The sequence below is a fragment of the Lipophrys pholis genome (genome assembly GCF_963383615.2).
Source record: "Lipophrys pholis genome assembly, chromosome: 13".
NCBI classification, from domain to species: Eukaryota; Metazoa; Chordata; class Actinopteri; order Blenniiformes; family Blenniidae; genus Lipophrys; species Lipophrys pholis.
In genome coordinates, this window is record NC_137632.1 from 1,390,667 (window position 1) to 1,415,795 (window position 25,129).

Consider the following 25,129-nt stretch of genomic DNA (forward strand, 5'->3'; position numbering starts at 1 on the left):
TTTTGTCCACTCGTCACTATGAACTCGAGGCTTCAGGGCATGAAGTACACATGCAAAACCTTTAGGGGCACTGTGACTCACCAAATACACCAAAAATGCAGAAGAAGAGACAGAGCACATAGAAATTCAGAACTAGACTCCTGCTTTCCTTGTTAATCACCGTTAATCATCTTGGCTGTCCACACCTCGGGGTTTTATAATTTCCCCACTCTGGAATCCGTGTTAGGGCTCCTAAAACCCTGCGTCGTGTGGATGATAGGCCAAAAACAGCTCGTTTACATGAACCGGCGTCCTCGTGTGGACGGCCCCTCAGCAGGAACTGGACGCTGCTGTTCACAATGAGAAAGTTTATGCTGTGTCACAGAGATCGAGGCTTTACTCTGAGGGCCGCGTTGTTGCCTGTGTCGTTCAAAACCCCGCCTACTTTTTAACCATACTGTCTGCGGTGGGACCACGGCTTAAAAGTTTTGAATTGGGTACCCATCCCTAGTCCCCACAACAAACTGGTCTTTACATCAAACAATCACCAAAAAGCTGATATGATGAACACATTGTAACCTGTTGGATTCAATTGTGTTTTCTTTATTAACCAAGATAGGACACCCCCAGAAATAACACTATCCCTCTCCAGGAAGAGAATAAAGTTGTTAGCACGAGCACAGCGTGTGGTCCAACCTGTGGTAGTAAACAGTGAAGTTCAAGTCCTCCTCTCCTGGAGCAGGTCTCCAGGTCAGGTGCCAGCGGTCAGCGAGGACACTCTGTGGCTGTGAGGGCGGGGGGGCGTCACACAGCACTGAACACACACATCCATGGACAGATAAGAACAGCTTCCTGTACCTCCCAAAACCTTCCATATCCAGTTTCACTCTGCCCGCAGTCACAAAGGGAACGTGACATTGGACAACCTCTGAAAGCACTTTGAATTCATGCCCCTGAAGTGACCCTTAGTGTGAGTGGTTGTCTCTCTTTTTCTCCTGTGAGGGACTGGAAACTAAGCTTCTCTTGTGGATTAGTTTCAGGATCAACTCTGGTATGATAATCCAGGTAACAAAGAGATCAGGCCTGTTATTCCAGGTAATTTAGATATCAGGTATGTAAATCCAGGTATGGTAATCCAGGTAACTGTGATTTCAAGTATGTTAATCCAGGTATGGTAATCCAGGTAACAGAGATATCAATTATGTTAATCCAGGTATGTAAATCCAGGTAACTGCGGTTTCAGGTATGTTAATCCAGGTAACAGAGACATCAGGTATGTACTTTGCCCTGCTGGGATTGGCTCCAGCAGCCTACTACCCTGAAGAGCATAACGCGGGACAGAAGATGGATGGGTAATGAATAAACAATAAGCAAACAACAGAAAGCAATTATTGAACAAAACTTGTTTCTACAACCATAAAAACAGTACTCCAAGAAAAACAATACACAAAGGAGAAAGAAAAATAACATCACAGAAAAAGAGTGACAATTAATAACAAAAAAGAAATATGAAGGGACAGTATAACATAGTATAATCACAAATGGAAATAATCCAGCAATAATAATCCCTGTTGTGTGTCACCCTGCAATTCATGTTCACATCAAACCTTTCCACTGTGACTGATGCAATAAGAATTAAATCCACTAGGGATGGGGCCGATCTGATCCAGTATCCCAGCTGCTGCTCTGCTCGCTGGCTGCAAACTGTGGACTGGATTTCCTGAAGGGAGGCGGGTCTCAATTAGACCAATGAGTCAGGAAATCCATTCCACAGTTTGCAGCCAGCGAGCAGGATAGGGAAGTAGCACTGTGCTATCCAACTTTTCATGGCAACATGTTGCTGTTTGGACGGATTTTACACTCAAAACACCACAAAGCAACACGGCAACGTGGATGTTAGCAAAGCAACGCAGCAACGTGGATGTTAGCAAAGCAACACAGAAACGTGGATGTTAGCAAAGCAACGCAGCAATGTGGATGTTAGCAAAGCAACACAGCAACATGGATGTTAGCAAAGCCGTTTTAAAGATAGAACTAGTTTATTATGAGATGATGACATCACACAGACCCCCACATTGTCCACATGGAACAACAATACTTTGTACTGCTTCCTTTTCTGACCTGATATTAACCTCAAAGTTTTGGGAGAATACATGCAAACATTAGTACATTTCATACTTTCCTGAAGAGAGGACGTAATCACAGCCTCATCAACAATAATGATAATAATAATATTAAAGCAAACAGCTCTGGTATCGGAATAGTATCTTATCAGCAGATATCCAAATTCGGGTATCTGGATCGGATCAGAAGTGAAAAAACGTGGATCGGTCCAACCCTAAGATCCACCCTGTATTGTTGTGTACTCTTCAGACACCATAACTCTGTGATTCCACTGAGACTGTGTGAAAGTTATCAGAAGATTAACTTCAGTGTGTGTGAAGCCTGTCGGATCCCTGGAGGCGCCTTTTACCCCAGAGCGAGGGTTGCCAACCGTCCCTTGAAAAACAGAATCGTCCCGTATTTGCAAACAAAAGTAGGCGTCCCGTATTGAGCTGAAAAGTGACGCACTTTGTCCCGTGTTACCGTGAGAATCAAAAATAGTTTGTAAAATGTCAATGGAATTTATGACCAGCAGGGCGCTTTATATCAAAACTTAGGGTAAAGTTATTCCACCGCCTCTCCTGCTCTGTGACCAATGAGCTGACAGCATCCTCACACAGGAGTATGACAGTACAGAATCCCGCTTATCTCATTGGTTGAGGTACAGTTGCTCATGAACAAGATACCGGAAGTCAACAGACGAGCAGACAAAGCAGCATGGGGACAAATTTGGATATTACACCTTCGACCAGCAATGCTCCTCCAAAAAAACATAAACAGGCTGCAGGAATACAGGAGGAATGAGAAGAAGTCAACATCTGGGAGGAAAAAGTGCCTGATCACAACTATAAAGCCACTGCACTCTGTGGTGGAACACTTTAGATCCAGCTGCTCTCTGCATGAGGGAAGATTTCCTTCAATGACATGAGAAGATCCTAGAGCAGCTTTACCTGGTTGGTAGGTAAGAATGAAACCACTGGCAGGGTCGTGATAAACCATGTTTAATATTAGTGATAGTTAGAAACAAAGAAATACAATTGATAGATAATATATATAAATAATAAATACAATTGATAGATCATATACAAATAAATACATACTCATAGGGCTGGGCAAAAAATAGACAAAGATCTCATTTGTAGCTAAAATGGATTTTCATTGTGCAAATTCGAGTTTCCCCCCCAGTTTTTTGGGCATTTTTCACGTTCTGTTCAACCAATCCTTGTGGGTTTCTCTTGTTGCACTTTTGCTTAAACCTGGTTTAAGCTTGAATCTTTTTATTTTTTAATTGACACAAATCCATCACCACCGCAAGGCTCCTACCTTCCGGTAGTTCGTCTTCCGATGGGGGGGCTCAGTGGAACAGAATGAACACAGGCAGTATTTTTGCTGCTAAAGCCAGTTTAAGTAGCAGCAGCTCCAGTTCACTGCAGTTTAAAGCAGCGAGACGTCCACACCTCATTTGGACGGTCAATCTTCGAAAAAGACAGCTTGCTTAAAGTCGTCTAACTTATGTGTTCAGTAGAACCTCGGACTAGGGACCTGGTAAGAGCGGATAAATAGTCGAGCACAGAGAGGTTTTAACTGTAAACACCGAAATGAGGGACAGCCTCCAGCAGGGGGCGCTGCTGTGAAGTTGACTTCTGTCAAACATGAGGCCCGTGGACCAAAACCGGCCGCAACGAGCTTCAATGAGCCCCAGAAACCAAGCAAGGTGCTTATATAGGAATTGTTTCAACATTTCACTGTATTTTGCAGCAGAATGTTTCATTAAAATTGACTTTATGTTGAGGTTGTAGTCATCTTTAGTACTAATTGTGTGATCTGGCAGAATTCATCCAGTACACTGTGGTCACAACAAAGAAACACTTTCAAGTGTAAATTCAAAGTTTATTAAAGCTTTATTTTACCAGTCCAGCAACTCAAGATGAAACTGGACTGTATGTGGGTTCTGAAGTAAAATTTTGTTTAGTATATATTTTGTATACCTCTTTGTATATATTATATTCATGTATATATCTTTATATTGGTTCAGTTATGTGCGTTAAAATAAGTATGTTTCTTCAGTAACATATTATTTGGTGTTTTGCTCATTCATTATCAACTAGTCCTACAATTTATGACATCACAATGTAGTAGTACACAATGCATTAATGCATTAGAATGCACCATTGAACTGCTGAATCTCCTCCTCTTCTGTTACTGAGAGGAGCGTCTGCACCTTGTTGAAAGACTGCAGTGTTGTGTTGCGCGCCGATGTTTCAATAAACCCAGTTAACTAAACAAACAGTGTGTGCAAAGCGGCGTATGTAAACAACAACGGGAAGGTTTACGGTCGATGAAATATTGAAATATTATGGGCAAGTCAAGAGTGGCGATCCTCACGACCAATCAGCAGACGGCTGCGTTGTCGCTCCTCCTCACAGACGTTCCTCGCTGCTCGGTACCTCAACGGAGAGGTGGCGGACAATCGTAGCTGGTGGTTGCGGGTTCTTTCCGTACCATCCACAACTTTTTCAGTCAGACCACGCGAAAACCCGTCCTTCCCCGCGACGTTCCGGCACAGAATGTGCGGTGGAACCGTGGCTCAAGAGAACAGCAGAGAAGTGATGCCAGTTCTTCAGGCTTCAGGCCGCTGACCTCCGCAACATCCAGGCTGTGGTTCCTTTGTCCTCAGTATCCAGCTGATACTGTGTTTGTGGAGAGGATTTCTTCTTACATGGAGAAAAAGTGGACTGATGGGCAGAACAAATGTTCTGCTGAATTAATTAGAAGTGAGCTCATTGTCAGCCTGAAATGATGGAATGTCTTGATCAGAGTTTTACTCTGTAACACAAAGACAAACAACTGCTCACTGCAGCAAGAGCTCAACCCTAATACTAATGAAAGAATAGTCTGATGATGGAGCGTTGAGCTTTTGAGTTCAATCTTTTTTCTTTTTCACTTCAACTGTAGCCTACTGTCATTCACCTGGAGGAACAAATATTTTATGTTGACAACTTTTCCACAACTTTCTCTTTGTACTTTTCGTATAGTACTAAATGTGCATTATTACAGGAATGTTCTGCTTTCTATTGTATTCTCTTCATTTATTCTGTTGTCATTAAAGCCAGACAAAGTTCTGTTTAAGAAACATATATTTTTATTCTATGATGGTTTCTACTTAAGACAAATACAGATTTTATTCTGTTAATGTTGGTATGTTGCGGGAAAAAAAGAAATTGCGAAATAAAGTTGAAGTGAGACAGTAAAAAAGATTTTCAGAAACAGAAAAAAAAGCTAAAAGAAAAGTCACCACCCAGGAACGGTGAACGCAACAAGCCGGCCGCCCTGCCGGGGAGGTGGAGCTTCTCTTTTATTCAGACAGTTGGCAACCCTACCCTGGAGTGACGGGACAAGGACCGAGGCTGAGTCACCTGTCAGGACCTGTGAGGGTGTAGTTACCTGTGAGGACGTGCAGGTGGAGGAAAAGCCACAGCATGGTGCCGCCACACTACACACCCCTGTCCGGAGGAGCCATCAGCCGGGAGTGTGACGCAGGAGCCGGTCGGGATGCGGTGGAGACCCGGTGGAGTCCCGGTGGAGTTCCGGAGGACTGAAACACAGTGTGTGAGAGCTTTCACTCCGCCGACATCGTCACTTCTCTTCTTTTCCTTCTTCTTCTTGGTCTTCTCCTTCTTCCTCTTTCTGCGGCTCCTCCTCCTCTTCCTCTTCTTCTTCTTCTGATCAGACAGACTCGACCGTCACTCGCGTGTTGCTGCCATCTGCTGGATGTCCCATGAATTACACGAGTCCTCCCCACTGTATATCTGACTGTACAGACCCGAGGACTTGTGAAGTCCTGAGTATCTTCACATCGGTCCACTGCTCCAGGTTCAGTAGAGAGGAGTGACTGAAAACTGTAGCTCCAGGCCCTCCAAGGTCTCTGTTCCTCCAGGCCCTCCAAGGTCTCTGTTCAGTTCCTCTGTTGGACTGAGTAACATTTCAGGAGCAGAGCTTTACAGTCCCTGGTTGACCACACTCAGTATCCCTGGTTCACCACACTCCCGGTCCCTGGTTCACTACACTCACAGTCCCTGGTTCACCACAGTCCCAGTCCCTGGTTCACCACACTCACAGGTTCACCACACTCAGTATCCCTGGTTCACCACACTCATGGTCCCTGGTTCACTACACTCAAAGTCCCTGGTTCACCACAGTCCCAGTCCCTGGTTCACTACACTCACAGTCCCTGGTTCACTACACTTACATCCCTGGTTCACCACACTCCTGGTCCCTGGTTCACTACACTCACAGTCCCTGGTTCACCACACTCCCGGTCCCTGGTTCACTACACTTACATCCCTAGTTCACCACACTCACAGTCCCTGGTTCACTACACTTACATCCCTGGTTCACCACACTCCCGGTCCCTGGTTCCTACACTTACATCCCTAGTTCACCACACTCACGGTCCCTGGTTCACTACACTCACAGTCCCTGGTTCACTACACTTACATCCCTGGTTCACCACACTCCCGGTCCCTGGTTCACTACACTCACAGTCCCTGGTTCACTACACTTACATCCCTGGTTCACCACACTCCCGGTCCCTGGTTCACTACACTCACAGTCCCTGGTTCACCACACTCCCGGTCCCTGGTTCACTACACTTACATCCCTAGTTCACCACACTCACAGTCCCTGGTTCACTACACTTACATCGCTGGTTCACCACACTCCCGGTCCCTGGTTCCTACACTTACATCCCTAGTTCACCACACTCACGGTCCCTGGTTCACTACACTCACAGTCCCTGGTTCACTACACTTACATCCCTGGTTCACCACACTCCCGGTCCCTGGTTAACTACACTTACATCCCTGGTTCACCACACTCCCGGTCCCTGGTTCACTACACTTACATCCCTAGTTCACCACACTCCCGGTCCCTGGTTCACTACACTTACATCCCTGGTTCACCACACTCCCGGTCCCTGGTTCACTACACTCACAGTCCCTGGTTCACTACACTTACATCCCTAGTTCACCACACTCACGGTCCCTGGTTCACTACACTTACAGTCCCTGGTTCACTACACTTACATCCCTGGTTCACCACACTCCCGGTCCCTGGTTCACTACACTTACATCCCTGGTTCACCACACTTACATCCCTGGTTCACCACACTCCCGGTCCCTGGTTCACCACACTCCCGGTCCCTGGTTCACCACACTCCCGGTCCCTGGTTCACTACACTTACATCCCTAGTTCACCACACTCCCGGTCCCTGGTTCACTACACTTACATCCCTAGTTCACCACACTCCCGGTCCCTGGTTCACTACACTCACAGTCCCTGGTTCACTACACTTACATCCCTGGTTCACCACACTCCCGGTCCCTGGTTCACCACACTCACAGTCCCTGGTTCACTACACTTACATCCCTGGTTCACCACACTCCCGGTCCCTGGTTCACTACACTCACAGTCCCTGGTTCACTACACTTACATCCCTGGTTCACCACACTCCCGGTCCCTGGTTCACTACACTCACAGTCCCTGGTTCACTACACTTACATCCCTGGTTCACTACACTCCCGGTCCCTGGTTCACCACACTCCCGGTCCCTGGTTCACTACATTTCACAGTTCCCATCCTGGTGTTTCCATCAGAACCAGTCCATGTTTCAGGCTGCAGTGTCCAGGTCTTAGTCCAGGAAATACAACTGCATCTCGTCTTGAGCCGTTTAAGTGCTTTACTATCTGTAGTGTATTGTTTTTGTTAACGTCATTTTATTTTGAAAGTCCACAGGTGCGGGCGTATAGAACTTCCCCTGTCACGGAGCGTGTGCAGGAAGTAATTTAAATAAAGTTTGGCCCGCTGCTGCGCATCTGCTGGTCGTCCTGTCAACTTGATTAAAACACAAAGCCAAACATGAGGTGGTATCAGATGTAAAGCGGCAGGAGTGGTTCTCCTCAAACCCCCCAGTGTCAGGCTGCCAGGACACCTGGCGGAGAACCGGAGGGCGGGGCTTCAACGAGGTGCGCGGTTTGCTTTAGCCACTGGTGTCAAGCCAGCCGCCACTATGTTTAGCGGTGCGCCTATGCACTATGCATTACCGTAAGAGCAAACGCAAATGGATTTCAAAATAAAAGTGACGTGTCAATGAACGAGCTCTCGCCTTCATTCAGATAGTTAATAAAACACAAATTAATACTACGGCCAATAATAACACATAACAACAAAGAAAAAGAATGAATGTATCATTGATACAAACTATTAAAAATTAAATATTAATAAAACGAATTGCTTGCAGAAGAAAAAACAAAACACATTTGTCAGTCAGTCAGTGATGTATTAATTTTATTATAATACTATAGACAACAGCCCACTCTAATCACTTTATTCAAATTAAAGGCCGAACCGAACAGCAGATCTAGGCAAAATTCAGATTTAAATTAGATTAGATAAGATTAGTTATAAACCAAGAATCATTTAACTGCAGACTGATAACAGGCCAGATCAGGATATGGTATATGAAAATAAGAGCCCTTTGAAAGCATATCTGGGCTTGAATGACTCTGATTTCAGACTGATATTAAAAGAAATTATCCTGTTATCATTAAACCATTCTGTAGATGTCACTCACCAAGTATCAGCTCAATCTGGTGTGGCATATCAAAATAAGAGCACTTTGAAATAGCACATCTACGCTACCATCAGTCCGAGTTGGACTGGTTCAATGATAACAGGGAAATTCCTTTTAATATCAGTTCAAAGTTAGTGTAAACGGAGCTCAGATGTGCACATGGTTATTGTATTATAGTAATATTAATACACCACTGACAGAAAATGAGTTTTCTATTTTTTTTATTTTTTGTGTCGCTTTTTCCGGCAGTAATTGTTATAATTACTTGATTCATAATAGTTATCCAAGTATTAAGGCATTCATTTATTGGCTGTCTTGTTGCCTATTATTAGCCGTAGTATTAATTTGTGTTTTATTAACTATCTGAATGAAGGCGAGGTCTCGTTTGAAACGTCACTTTTATTTTGAAATCCATTTGAGTTTACTATTACGGTAATGTATAGTGTATAGGCGCACCGCTAAAATGAGTGGCGGCTTGCTTGACGTCGATCTCCGAAGTGGGGGCTGGCTTCACACCAGTCTGTAGCGAGTGGAGTGGCCAACGTTTCTACATGTTGCGGGGAAAGAGGCAATAAAAGGCGTTTTCCAGTTCTTAGAGCGCCAGTGTGACTCGCCCACGTCACCAGTAATTACCTGCAGGGCGTCCTCGGAAGTGCGGAAATACAAATTTACCAGGACGCATCGATGTTAATGGAGAATTGGAACACGAGTACTTGATGACGCGGTGGCTGTCATGGGTGGATGATGGACCCTGAAGCTGAGGAGGAGGAGGAGGAGGAGGAGAAACCTGTTTGGATTTAAATGTCCAAAAGACAAAGGAGCTGTGCTGTGTGGACGGGGACAGGGACGGGGACAGAGCAGCGATTACATCTCAGCGTCTTAATCCTCTGATTATCCAGGTAGAACAGGTTGAACAGGTACTCTGCTTTAAGTATGGAGGGACACAGAGACACCCGCCTGTCCTTCCAAACACACTCCCACACCATTTACAGTAAAGCGCTCCAGCGTCTCCATCTTCTCAGGAAGCTAAGGCACTTCAACATCAGTAAAAAGATTCTAACAATGGTTTACCAGTCACTCATAGGATCCATTCTCACCTTCAGTATCACATCCTGGTACAACTTCCTCACCAGCAAACAGGAAATAAAACGATCCCGCATCACCGACCAGCCAGCAGAATAAGAGGCTCAACACAAACTCTACTGTCCCTCCTGGAAGAGCGCTCTGTCATCAGGGAAGCCATCCTGATCACAGAGGAACCCTCCACCCCTCCATCACTCACCCTCCTCCATCCCTCCATCACTCACCCTCCTCCACCCTCCTCCCACCCCCTCCATCACTCATCCACCCTCCTCCATCACTCACCCTCCTCCACCCTCCTCCCACCCCTCCATCACTCACCCTCCTCCTCCCACCCCTCCATCACTCACCCTCCTCCACCCTCCTCCCACCCCCTCCATCACTCACCCTCCTCCACCCCTCCATCACTCACCCTCCTCCACCCTCCTCCCACCCCCTCCATCACTCATCCACCCTCCTCCATCCCTCCATCACTCACCCTCCTCCACCCTCCTCCATCCCTCCATCACTCACCCTCCTCCACCCCTCCATCACTCACCCTCCTCCTCCCACCCCTCCATCACTCACCCTCCTCCACCATCCTCCCACACCCTCCATCACTCCTCCACCCTCCTCCATCCCTCCATCACTCACCCTCCTCCATCACTCATCCACCCTCCTCCAAACCCCCTCCCACCCCTCCATCACTCATCCACCCTCCTCCCACTCCCCTCCATCACTCATTCACCCTCCCCCCACCCCTCCGTCACTCATTCACCCCCCCTCCGACCCCTCCATCACTCATCCACCCTCCTCCCACCCCTCCATCACTCATTCACCCACCTCCCACCCCCTCCATCACTCATCCACCCTCCTCCCACCCCCCTCCCTCCCCTCCATCACTCATTCACCCTCCCCCCACCCCTCCGTCACTCATTCACCCCCCCTCCGACCCCTCCATCACTCATCCACCCTCCTCCCACCCCCTCCATCACTCATCCACCCTACTCCCACCCCCCTCCCACCCCTCCATCACTCATTCACCCTCCTCCCACCCCCTCCATCACTCATCCACCCTCCTCCAAACCCCCTCCCACCCCTCCATCACTCATCCACCCTCCTCCCACTCCCCTCCATCACTCATTCACCCTCCCCCCACCCCTCCGTCACTCATTCACCCCCCCTCCGACCCCTCCATCACTCATCCACCCTCCTCCCACCACCCTCCCTCCCCTCCATCACTCATTCAACCACCTCCCACCCCCTCCATCACTCATCCACCCTCCTCCCACCCCCCTCCCTCCCCTCCATCACTCATTCACCCTCCTCCACCCCTCCATCACTCACTCTCCTCCACCCCTCCATCACTCACCCTCCTCCACCTCCTCCATCACTCACCCTCCTCCCACCCCTCCATCACTCACCCTCCTCCACCACTCATTCACCCTCCTCCCACCCCTCTGTCACCCTCCACGCCTCCATCACTCACCCTCCTCCACCTACTCCATCACTCACCCTCCTCCCACCCCTCCATATCTCACCCTCCTCCCACCCCTCCATCACTCACCCTCCTCCACCCCTCCATCACTCACCCTCCTCCACCACTCATTCACCCTCATCCCACCCCTCTGTCACTCATTCACCCTCCTCCCACCCCTCCGTCACTCATCCACCCTCCTCCCACCCTCCTCCCACCCCTCCATCACTCATTTACCCTCCTCCCACCCCTCCATCACTCATCCACCCTCCTCCCACCCCTCCGTCACTCATCCACCCTCCTCCCACCCTCCTCCATCCCTCCATCACTCACCCTCCTCCCACCCTCCTCCACCCCTCCATCACTCACCCTCCTCCCACCCCTCCGTCACTCACCCTCCTCCACCTCCTCCACCTCCTCCACCTCCTCCATCACTCACCCTCCTCCACCCCTCCATCATTCACCCTCCTCCCACCCCTCCATCACTCACCCTCCTCCCACCCCTCCGTCACTCATCCACCCTCCTCCCACCCCTCCATCACTCATCCACCCTCCTCCCACCCTCCTCCCACCCCCTCCATCACTCATCCACCCTCCTCCCACCAGCAGAAGCTATAAAGTCCCACTGGCCAGAAAAACCATATAGAAACAATCCTTCATTCCATCTGCAGTCACAGCCTCACCAGCAGAGGGAACTAAACTCCAAGTACTTAAACCACTTGCAGCTGGTCCTTTCCCCTCTTCTCCCTTATTTTAAGTAATAATGTTGTAATATTGTCTTTTATGAGTGTTGTTGTTATTAATGCCTTTATGGGTCAGATAATAAATTCTATCTATCTATCTAGCAGTGGGGACCAGTGCCAGTAGTCCATGAGGATGTGGCTGACTGATAAAACAAAGGTGCGACCTCTACTACTATACCCTACACCCCTTAAGTTACAAATACAATGAAAAGTTACCATACTGCACAAGTAGCAGGAGGTTAGCTGGGCGAAGTATTGGCACAGAGCAGGGTGACAGTAAAGTGGTACACTCATTAAGGAAATTAGAAATATTGCAAGTATGCTCACAGTCGCTAACTAGTGTGTGTGTGTGTGTGTGTGTGTGTGTGTGTGTGTGTGTGTGTGTGTGTGTGTGTGTGTGTGTGTGTGTGTGTGTGTGTTGGGATTACTAAGTGTTAGGTCTACAATGTCACCAGTGGTCTAGATCTCCACCAAGATGACAGATAGAACTCACCAGTGTTTTCCAGCTCTGCCCAGGGAGTCCTGGGGAGATTCTGCACGCCAGTGGGTCTTGTCAAGAGTCGGAGTGATTTTCACTCTTGCAGGTGGGGCTACCAAAAGAGTCCTGAGGTCCGGTCCAGGCGTGGCGGAGCTTCCCAGACCGTCACCACCCCAGGCCACGGGCCACAGGATGCGACGTCCAGACACCTGAAGGACCGCAGAGAATGGTCACAAGCCCTGAGACCCAGAGGCACAGCGGCCGTGGCCCCCGAGGCAGCCGCCACCCACCCAGAAGGAGCGAGGCAAGGGGGCAGCTCCCCACCGCCCCTACACCCCTCGGGAGGACCAAGACACCCGAGGCTCTGACCCCGCGACTGAACCCAGCAGCCTGACAGATGCAGAGACGAGGGCCTGTCCAAAAGGCAAAGATACCATGAAGACAATATCAGACTCAACGGCTGCTTTTAGACACAACTGATTCCCCCCATTGTTCTGGAATCCATGTGATTAATGGGAAGCATCAATGGTTCCTTTTATCTCTTCTTGTCCGGTTCTACCTGGGTGATTGTAGATGTGCATGCATAGACACACCCAAAGCCCATGCATACATATACACATGCATACACACCCCTGTGCAATATTATTTTTTATTTATTTATTTATTATTCTTGCAATATGGCTTCCACTAACAGACCAATATTATTTTAACTAATATTTAAAGCCTTATGAAAAGGTCACCATTTTTCTGTGAAGTCAGTCAGTTAATTTTTAGTAGCAGTTATTTTTTCCAGTGAAAAGTATTCCATCAAATAATTCTGCCAGTGGTTGGTGTTAAAGGGGACATATCATGCTAAATCCACTTTTTTAGCCCTTAAATGCATTTTGTTGTATATTTAGAGTGTTTAGAAGTACAGAAAAGTTCAAAGTAGTCTCTTCAGGTGCTCCGTTGATATCTTTATATTCTGTTTTGGTCATATTTTGCGATCGGTTTCGATTTTTCTATTCTCTATTACGTTTTTTGAACAATGACGTCACAGTATTCTCAGCGGAACTGCCAAATTAGGACATCGACATTTCGAGCAATCCGTCATTTTTGTTTCTCGCTGCGATTTTGTAGTCCAACCGAAATTACGAGAGGATAAGTCGAAATGTTCGGTTGTTGGATGTAGTCACCCACAAGTTTCGTTACACCGTCTCCCAGCATCAGAACCTTTTCGAAGTGCCTGGTTGAGTTTTGTTTTTCACAGAAATGTACCCACATCTGTGGGTAAGGTCATTTTTGTGTGCGCGAATCACTTTAAGGACGACTGCTTCAGCAACCTCCGCCAGTATAAAGAAGGATTTGCCGAAAGACTTGGTCTGATTGAGCGGTCAGTTCCTTCTATCTATGGAGACGACGAACAGAGCACTTCGGTCAGCTGTATATAACGCTAAAAAGTGTGATGATAAGACGTCCCTGTCATTGTTTTGTTAGCATTAGCAGTTGCACCGTCTTCATATGTTAGCGCTGTGTGCTCGTTTTAGATTAGAATGTAACTTCTGTGTTAAATAGTCGTTGTAATACAGGCAGTATTGTAGTAGTGGGCATGGATGGAGAAGTTAGTGTAAATATAGTAACACACCATTGCGTTACATCCATATGAAGACGTTGTTCTGCAGGTGCATCATGGTCATTTTCATCTCGCTCCGCCGGGTCCGACTCTGGCTCCAACATGTATGGCTGGATGGACAAATCTTCCCTTGTTGACATTTTGTAAATAATGTGTGAATATAAAGTTTCTGCGCCGCTAGATAATTGTATCTGTTCTATCAAACTACAAAGATGGCCGAACAGGGTGACGTTGAACCGAGTGTCACCTCTGCAACCTGGAGAGGAGGCGGGGTATGAAGTGTCTCATTTGCATTTGAAGAGACCGCCCCAAAACGAGTTGCTCTCAGAAGCGCATCAGAAAAGGGGTTGAAAAGGGGCCTGTGGAGCTCTAATAATGAGGAATTCAGACCCAAGCATTGCAGTTTCGCGTTGTATAGACCACAACTGTATGATTTATATGTAAAAAGGAAGGATTTAAAAGCATGATATGTCTCCTTTAAGAGCTGATTTTTCCATTTGAGTAAGACGATGGTGGAAGCTAGGAGTGGATGTGCTAAGTTGTTTGTGATCTCAGTGGTAGTGAGGTCACCAGTGAGACCCACGCTGGGCCATCGGGGAAGCCTGCAGTCCATTGTGGAAGAAAGTGGCTGGATGATTATTGATCACCATTGTTGGAGTGGTGAACACAGCCAGAAGTGTCCAGCGTATTTATACTGCATTGGGGAAACATATCTGTGTTAGAGAAACCCATTTTTAAAAAAAAATTCTGAGTGATGTGTGTCCTGGGGAGGAGACTAAAGGGGATCGGGTGTCGGTTGGTGTTTCTTGTCATACTGAAAGTATTTTCACATTTCCTGGTCCAGAAGCCCGAATCAGACGAAAAGCACAAGTCCTCTTCTCACTGTAACACTGGCAGATGTATGGAGTCGGTGTTTATAAGTCACCTGTATATTTTGGAGAGATCTTTTAAATTTTTTGAACAGATCTTCTTGATATTATTTATCAAATCAGGTGGTTGTAATGTATTCTGCATTAGTGGGATTCTTTTTTATCGAGGTCTTTAATTGTGGATCCAGTAGAAAATTCTCTTTTTGTATCTCACAGTTTTGAAATAATTGTCTCTGTCATGAGTGTGTTGTCTGAGAAAATATGATGGAGGTGAGTGACTCCCTTCTGGTCCCATGTTTTGAAACACAGCCTTGTTTTGTTGTTTTCAGTCTGGGTTCTGCCAGATTGGGGAGAGAACACAAGGTTCCAGAGTGGATCCGGTAACGTCCAGACTTTTCTACCATGCAGATATTGTAGAAGCAATCAGTGGGTTTTTGAAGCAGTCGTGTGGTTTTAGCGTGGCAGTAATGAAAGGTAAGTCTGAGAGTTTCATTCTGTTGCCATTGGTTTGTTCCAGTTCTATCCATGAGCGAGATTCTTCAGTGGGGTTCATCCATTTACCGATAAACTGCAGTCGATCAAGGTAATAGTACATGAAGTTGGGGGCGTCTTAGCCACCTTCAGATTTAGATTTCTAAAGGGTGGATAGACTGATTTTAGGTTTTTGATTCTTTGCCCAGAACTTTATGATGGCAGAGTCTAATGTCTGGAACAATGTTAGTGTGGGTTTGAGTGGAATCATTGAAAAGAGAGAGTTGATTTGGGGAAATATTTTCATTTTGACTAAAGCTATACATCCCAGAAGAGACATGAGAAGGTTTTTCTACCTGCTCAGGTCACTATAGATTAGATTCAGGAGTGGTGTGAAGTTCAGCTGGGCTAGATTAGATTGGGTGCTACTGTTTATGCCCAGATACTGTATTTGATGTTTGGGTTTGGACTGCAGGATTCCATGTATTTTCTGTTCACGGTATAGCAGATTTAGACCAGTTAACTGAATAGTCAGAAAGCTTTGGGAAGTTGGTTATGAGTTGGAATATCTCCTGTACTGATGTTGATGCTCTTGTAGATAGAGCAAGACTTTTTCTGCGTATTAATTTAATGTTCTGTTAAAGTCGAAGTAATTGCTTTAATTTTGGACTTCAGGCGAATAGCTATTGGAAGTGGTTCAATGAATATGGCAAACAGTAGGAATGTTTGAATATTATATGATATATATATATGTATATATGCCCACTCCTAACAGGTGAGAGTGGGCGTCCTGCTCTAGTTCCTCTTTGTAGAGTGAAACTTTGTGATGTGAGCCCATTGGTAGTGACTGCAGCTCTGGGAGAGTTACACAGGACTGATATCTGCTGGATGAATGATTCTCCAAAACCAAGTTTATGAAGTACAGCAAGAGAAAGGCCAATAACTTTAGCAAATGCTTTTTCTGCGTCGAGTGACATAACGATTGCTTTTTTGTCGTGGCGCTAGGACATACTGATCAGATTAAAGAGTCCATGAACATGGTGGTTGGAATGTCAGCCTGTAATGAATCCGGTCTGATCATTATGAATGATGGATGGAATTATTGTTTCCAGTCTAGAGGTTAGTGCCATAGAAATGAGTTTGATGTCAGTATTTATTAGTGATGGTGAGCAGTAGCTGGAAGGCTGTGAAGGATCTTTATCTGGTTTCATAAAGAGTTTGATTGCTGCTGTGTTCATGTGGGGTCCGGTTTGTCCATTGCTTTTCATTTCTCTGACTGTTCTGAAGAAGAGGGGAGCCGGGATTGGCCAGAACTGTTGTTGATGCTCTGCAGGGAACGCTTCTGGCCCAGGTGCTTTAAAAACAGAAAAAGAAGCAGTACAAAGTATTTTTGTTCCATTTGGACAATGTGGGGGTCTGCGTGACGTCATCATCTCATAATAAACTAGTTCTATCTTTAGAACCTCAGAATGACTTTATTAATCCCTGCTTAATCCAGCTCGAACGCAGCACAAATGATTGGGACTATTTTCAGGGAGTTTAGCGTGGAGTAGGACGCAGCTTCATGGAGGTGTGAATCGCCTGCTGACAGCCTGGAGGAGCTGCTGCTCATTGTTTTGATGTCAGTGCTGTTCTCCTCCCAGAGCTGGAGTTTGAAAACGCTGACGTCTGGCTGCAGAGCGCCGCCCTGCTGGACTACGGCTTTGCTAACATCCACGTTGCTGCGTTGCTTTGTGGTGTTTTGAGTGTAAAATATGTCGGAACAGCGACATGTTGTCATGAAAAGTGTCAGGAAGGGTTGAATCATCAGTCCATGAATTAGCATCATCAGCATTATATGGACCAAGGGGGAGTGGGGTATAGGCCATGAGAGGGGACCGGAGATATGGCCGAGGTCAGAAGGTGAGACCAGCGTACTGGACAGATGGGCGCAGTACCTGGTTGGATCATAAGGGAAAAGGAAGAGCAGTGAGAGGAAAAGGGAAATTTAACTAGAGAAAAATATTATTCCACGCTAACGCTAATCAAGCATTATTAGTTTGAGATCATAGAGTTATGTGTGTGATGTTTAACAAAGAATAATGTTCTAACTGGTTCAATGTGTGGCTTTTGTTCTGCTGTAAAATGCACACTGTCATTATGACACACTCGCACACTCTCACACACACGTATACACAACGCACGCTTACATACACACACATAGAAGTCGGTGATGCAGGAATCAACAGTTGCTGGTCTAATTGCCATTGTGAGAACAACACAAACATTCATGAGCACGGACACGCACGTCCAATACACATACTGTATATAGGGATGGAAATTCACAAAAACACACGTTACGGTTGATTGTGTGTTGCGCAAGGTCAGAAACAGGAACCAAAAAGAGGAACCAAGCAATGCCTGGATGGAACCAGAAGATGGCCTCGTATGACTCCTAAAATGGCGGATGCAGAGGAGTCGCTGACGTTTACTGCAGTAAAAATAAACCAATGATATTGTTTTAAGAAAATGTAACTAAGGACATGATGAATACATTAAATGACTGTTCCAATGATATTGTAAACAGCAAGATGCTTCAGATGAAACGTAACCAACCAGGGGGGCATTGAATTTTAATATTCAAGGTATAAAATGTCACTGCAAGTAGTTATTTTTTGGTATTCCGGGGATCTTTAGCATTGAGATGCCAACGGCCCAGGAGGCTCACATTTTTTGTCCAGTTTAGTTGTTCAGAAAACAGGCTCAGTTGAGAGAAGAACTGAAGTATTTCTGACAACTTTAGAACGAGTTAAACTAGAGGACAAACATGGCGGCCCGTAGTGGTACGACCCGTAGTGGTACGACCCGTAGTGGTACGACCCGTAGTGGTACGACCCGTAGTGGTACGACCCGTAGTGGTACGACCCGTAGTGGTACGACCCGTAGTGGTACGACCCGTAGTGGTACGACCCGTAGTGGTACGACCCGTAGTGGTACGACCCGTAGTGGTACGACCCGTAGTGGTACGACCCGTAGTGGTACGACCCGTAGTGGTACGACCCGTAGTGGTACGACCCGCGGTCCATATTCTAGTTTTATCCTCCAGATCAGTAGTTTAATAGTTGAGACTCTCCCTGATATCATCCGGTTCCTCATCAGTCCATCAGTCAGATTCTCTCCATTTTCTTCACCTTTATAGTGTTTTGTTCTCTGCACACGTCTGTGTAGTTTCATAACAAAATCAAGCAACAGCGCCCTCCAGTGGCCCGGCATACTAACTACATGGTTGTGTCTGTGTCCGCCTCAGGCCCTGTTTACACGACAACATTTCACGTGACAACACCTAATCAACTAAAATAAAGGAGTGCGTTTCCACTGCAGTAGCGGACACACCACTACGCATACAGTGCATCCACAAACTGGTGTCGTGTAAACAGACCCCCCAAAAGTGAAGAAAGTTTTGCGGATACACTCAAATTCGTTGTTGTATAAGCAGGGCCGAGTTGCAGAAAAGTATTAAAGAGAGAAAAAAAAGAATTGTAACCAGAAAACAGCATGAGTTTTCATCTTGTTCAAAAAGAGAGACAGGCAGACAGACATCTCAAAACCGCTGGATGTTGCCTTCGTGCAAGTAACACATGTTCATCTAGAGATTCAGGTTCATGTATATGCTTTAAAAATCATATGTTGACAATCATATCAACATTATCAGCAATATGATCCCTCCCACTGCAGTTTTTCCTTTTTACTCTCGATCTCTGACACCAGTGTTACTCCTCAGTAAGGAGAGTACTATTGGCTGTCCTCAGAGTCATCACCTTGCATAATTGGACATTAGCGTGTAATTGTAAGGCACGCTGTAGGAAAGAGGAATAACATTGTGGAAGAGACAAAGTAAGGAACAAAAACCCGCCCTGAATATGTTTAGAACTGCAAATGAGCTTTCTGCTGCTGATTCTAGTGTTTTTGTTTTGATTTCCGTCATTGAAGTAGGACTGTGCGAGTTAAATGCAGTGATTGATTGGATCTGTTTTAGTGTGATTAAAAAAACATTTATATTGACTTGCCGCCCAGTAAAGCAGCGGCAGCCTTGCTTGGTTCCTTCTCAGTGTGGACGCAGTGTGGACGCAGTGTGGTGAGGGTGTCCTCTGGTCTGACTGTCAGACTGACCTCTGGACAGGGGAGGGGCAGTCAGACTGACCTCTGGACGGGGGAGGGGCTTGCAGCAGGACCCGCTGCTCGTTGACCACAGTGACTGCAGAACCATACCTGCTTTCACCTCAGAGTCGCCAGACACACTAGAAAGTCGCCAATAACACCAGAAAAAGTTGCTAGATTTGTTGCTAGTCGCTTTTCACAAAGAAAGTCGCCAACAGGACCTGAAAAGTCGACAGATTTAGTGACAAAGTCACCAAGTTGGCAACAGAGCCTGAAACTCTTTGAAAAACTAAATACTGTATTTCAACACCACAGGCAAGTAAGCCACCACAATTCAAGTGACCACTCAGACACCAGCAGTCAGTATGACCCGAGCATAAAGTATTGTGCATATGGAAAGAAATATTGACAAAATGAGAATGATTACTTTATGGATATAATAGGGAAACATGCACAGAGAGGGCTGCTGTTTTTATTTGATTAGTCTACATGCATGAAATACTACTTTACTTTCAAAGTAATATGATAGAGTTAAAACAGTGTTCCTCTGTCTGTCTACTTCTTGAGATCAATGGCAAATTTAGTTTTATATTCCATGACAACATATTAGAATGTGTGTGTGAAAGTAGTACCCATGACAATTCTTTACCCTCATCATGGTTTTGCTTTACACTGTAGATCAACATTGGTGTAATCCGATTGATGGACGATTCAGCTTTTGCCAACTGCATTCCCTCATATGGAGATAGAATTACACTCTCAGTATTGCAGAAATCAACAGCCACTTTCAAAGCGCTAACTGGGTCTTCTTGAAAGGCTCCGGGAGAAAATGAAAGAATAAGAAAGGAAATTAAAGAAAGTGGTGAGGAGCCACAAACCTCTGAACATCACTCCAGACGGAAGTTAACTACACAGACTGTTGAGATCGGTTGGATACACAAAGCAAAAGATGAAAGCAAACAAGTTAGAGCCACTGGCACAACCACCAAGTTATCCCAGCTCCGGAATCCTCCAGGGCCCGGAGGGAGAACGATACGGAACTACAAACAATGGTGACAGTGAGGAGGTGATGGAGTGGAGGGTGTATGACTCATCAGAACGCCCTCATTCTCTGAGGACACTTGGAAGGAGGACACTCGGAAGGAGCTGGCATTCAGCAGAGCATTGCAACTAGCAGGGGAAGGAGAATGGCTAACCATTTCCCCGGCTACTTCCTGCCCTGCGGCATTCACTGAGTCAAATAAATATCGAGACAGATGTCCAAAGAAATGAGTGTCTCATCCTTGCTGCTAACTTGTCCTTGACATAGTTGGGTAAACCACTCAACCAGACTGAGGCCACATTTACACAAACCCCGGTATTCGAAAAAAAACGGTGATATTTCTCTGCGTTTGGGCCGCGCGTTTACACATAAACTAGCTAGGACTCACCACAAGCAATAATTCCTGACAACTCCGGCCACAGTGGAGGTCTGGATCAAATCTGTGTCTCCAGTTGCATGTAAAGGCGGGTAGGCGGAGATTTAAGTCACAATTCATGAAGTGGTGTTTTTTTCCAGGACTATCATGGCTTCATGCTTCTCGCTACACTGCCCCCTACAGGGCTGGCTGCTCATAGCAGCTCTGAACCAGGTCCATATGTGGGTCCATGCAAATGAAGATTTTCATTTAAAGGCTGAGTTTTTGTAAAGACCCAGGTACGTGTAAATGAGGCCTGATGCTGAGGCCTGATGCTGAACGCTTAACTGATGCTGCATATAAGACAAAGGGATGTGTGGCTGCAAACAGGTCCAGACGAGCCAGAGACAACACTGTTCAACCAGGTGACAAAGTTCTCCTCCAATGGAAAAACAAACTGTCAACACCGTTTGAAAAGGACCCCACACGGTGGGACGGAAAGGACTGTCTCTCATTCTGGAAGAGGATGGTAGAGAAAAATGCATCATGAATCCTTTGTGAAGTTGTGGGTTTAGCCTGCACAGGTACAAGTCAGGATGGAAACAGAGTCTGGGTCAGACTTGAACCGCGACCTTCTCGCTGTGAGGCGAGAGCGCTAACCACTGCGGCACCGTACCTTATCACCACTTCCAAATATTAACCCTTAGATCCCCCCTCACACCCATACACACCCACACCCTCCCCCTCACACCCATACACACTCACACAACCACACCCACCCCCCTCACACCCATACACACCCACACCCTCCCCCTCACACCCATACACACCCATACCTCCCGCCCCACACACCTAGACATCTCCCCTCCCCTCACCCCTATACACACTGATACGCACCCCCCGACACCCTTACACCCATACACCCATACACTCCCCCTCACCCCTACACTCCTCCCTTCCCCTTCACTCTCATACAATCCTCCCTCCACATCACACCCATACCTTCCTCCCAGCAGTAACCATCGTATACTCTAAATAGTAACCATCATATTCTCTCAATGGTAACCTTTGTATACTCTTAATAAGAACCATTGTATACTCTGTTGGGCTGAAGATTCCAGTGAACTCCTCCAGAAATTTCTCCCCCGAAGGAGAATCACCAGGGACAATGGATAGGCCATAAAACAGCAGAGGAGCAAGCCAGACCCCGGAAGTGGCCAATGAGGATGCTCGATTCCGACCCGAACACCACAGGGGTCCAAAATTCAACTTGGTGAGACTCACCTTCTACCAACACTCTCAGCTTCTCAATCTACCCTTCGAGGGAGACACATGTCTCTGTCTCAGGATGATGAAGAGAGCACCCAGTAAGTCCAAAAGAACCATCCACGCCAGCCAGCTGGATGAGCAGGACCCAGTTTGGACCACATCTTCTGTTTTCCTCTATTTTTCCTGTTTTTGGGGGATTCTGGAGACCAGAGCCATCGTCTCCTCTCCAAAATCATCCTCTCAGCTGTCCACTCCTGCCTCTGAATTCAGGACGCTGAATTCAGACCCGTTAACAACCAGTTACCAGAACCAACAGAACCAACAGCACCAAACCACGGAGGGTGAGAGCTTTTGTCTGGGCAGAGATATATTGTTAGAATGATGTTCTGTTGAAAATGCAATGTGTTTCGCTCTCCCCTTATCTGATCAGATAAGCTCACACACACTACTGCATGTAGCACCAAGGTGTTACCTGCTGCAAGGGCAGATCTGCCTTGATCACAAGAGTTCTAACTGCAGGTCCCGACCTCCACTGGGGACTCCGGTGCTCAGAACCGGGCCAACGGAACCGCCCGTTCGTTACGCCCTCGGTAGACTGCCTCGCTCCGAGACCATCCTCGCACAGTGTTTGCTGTTTAATAGATTAGATCTCCGTGTTAGATGTCGTTTGCTATTTGAATGTGTTGATTTATGAAATGATTTCTGAATTATTTCTGAATTAATACATTTTTATTAATAAACGCCTGTTAGCTGAATTGTACGCTTCTTGGTGATTATTGTGTATTTATTGTTGACAATTCACTGGTTTGTAACAGTCTGTGCTCGGATCTCACACCTTCCAATTTATTTAAGATTGTTATATTTTATGCAGAAATATTAACTAACTTAAATAAACTTTTTACAAACGAGACTGATATTTTGGTATTAGCTATTTCCAGTTTATCTGGTGGTGCCCCAATTAATTATTAATACATAAATAACAAATTTATGCAAATTATTAATTTTTTTTATTAATAAATTATTTTTGATAATTTATTCATTTTTCCCCTTTTTGAGTAATTGCTCAATTACTTTAGGAGTTGTTAATGAGTAAATGACCGTTTACTTCCATTAATAATTTCAATTTTTCATAAATTACTTCCAGTGATTTATTACTTTCAGTAATCTATTACTTACAGTAATTTAATGCTAATAACCAACCATAAATCCCAACACTCTTAATAGTAACTGTCATATGCTCTCAATGGTAACCGTTGTATACTCTCAATAGTAACCATGGTATACTCTATACTCTCACTAGTAACCGTCGTACACTCTCAATGGTAACTGTTGTATACTCTCAATAGTAATCATCATATAATCTAAATGGTAACCTTCGTATACTCTCAATAGTAACCGTCGTACACTCTCAATGGTAACCGTTGTATACTCTCAATAGTAATCATCATATACTCTTAATGGTAACCTTCCTATACTCTCAATAGTAACCGTTGTATACTCTCAATAGTAACTGTCGTATACTCTCAATAGCAACCGTGTTATACGCTCAATGGTATCCGTCGTACATGCTCTACAATACAATTTCAACTTCATTCACTGGACTGGAAAATATTTGGAACCTGCAGATTGATACATGATGAATATTAAAGTAGAAGAAGTATCTTTTAAAATAATAACAGATTTGACCCTCCACATGTTCTCTTACAGGGACTCATGAAAGGGAGCGATATACTGATATTTCTGTAAAGAAATCCCTGGAGATATATTTGATGTGTTTTGGTCCATTAATATTCCATATTAATAATCTCATTATACTTTCAGCTAAATTGCAGATTGACAAATGTCATTACACAGATGAAACACCACTTCTCTCTATCTTTCAAAATGAGGTCAAACACTATATGAAAACTATCAGACAATCAACCAATTTGAAATCCATGAAGACTTTAGTTTTATCTGCTTGTTTTAAAGGAGACATATCATGCTTTTAAATCCTTCCTTTTTACATATAAATCATACAGTTGTGGTCTATACAACGCGAAACTGCAATGCTTGGGTCTGAATTCCTCATTATTAGAGCTCCACAGGCCCCTTTTCAACCCCTTTTCTGATGTGCTTCTGAGAGCAACTCGTTTTGGGGCGGTCTCTTCAAATGCAAATGAGACACTTCATACCCCGCCTCCTCTCCAGGTTGCAGAGGTGACACTCGGTTCAACGTCACCCTGTTCGGCCATCTTTGTAGTTTGATAGAACAGATACAATTATCTAGCGGCGCAGAAACTTTATATTCACACATTATTTACAAAATGTCAACAACGGAAGATTTGTCCATCCAGCCATACATGTTGGAGCCAGAGTCGGACCCGGCGGAGCGAGATGAAAATGACGATGATGCAGCTGCAGAACAACGTCTTCATATGGATGTAACGCAATGGTGTGTTACTATATTTACACTAACTTCTCCATCCATGCCCACTACTACAATACTGCCTGTATTACAACGACTATTTAACACAGAAGTTACATTCTAATCTAAAACGAGCACACAGCGCTAACATATGAAGACGGTGCAACTGCTAATGCTAACAAAACAATGACAGGGACGTCTTATCATCACACTTTTTAGCGTTATATACAGCTTACCGAAGTGCTCTGTTCGTCGTCTCCATAGATAGAAGGAACTGACCGCTCAATCAGACCAAGTCTTTCGTTAAATCCTTCTTTATACTGGCGGAGGTTGCTGAAGCAGTCGTCCTTAAAGTGATTCGCGCACACAAAAATGACCTTACCCACAGATGTGGGTACATTTCTGTGAAAAATAAAACTCAACCAGGCACTTCGAAAAGGTTCTGATGCTGGGAGACGGTGTAACGAAGCTTGTGGGTTACTACATCCAACAACCGA

The 25,129-nt window shown here is 45.6% G+C and overlaps 1 protein-coding gene across 2 annotated transcripts in view; it reads right to left on the reverse strand.

Annotated features, from left to right (window-relative positions):
- ifngr2 (interferon gamma receptor 2) overlaps nucleotides 1-5,814 on the reverse strand; it is a 29,130-nt gene extending 23,316 nt beyond the window's left edge. Inside the window, exons 1-2 of one of the 2 annotated variants that reach the window (XM_080478738.1) lie at nucleotides 5,527-5,812; nucleotides 676-793 (exon numbers count right to left, since the gene is read on the reverse strand). In XM_080478738.1, the coding sequence (XP_080334864.1) occupies nucleotides 676-793; nucleotides 5,527-5,563 (155 nt within the window). In that variant the 5' untranslated portion in view covers nucleotides 5,564-5,812. Of the gene's footprint in view, nucleotides 1-675; nucleotides 794-5,526 lie in introns of both variants that reach the window. The other variant, XM_080478739.1, reaches the window with a different exon arrangement.
- Between the last annotated feature and the right edge of the window lie 19,315 nt (nucleotides 5,815-25,129).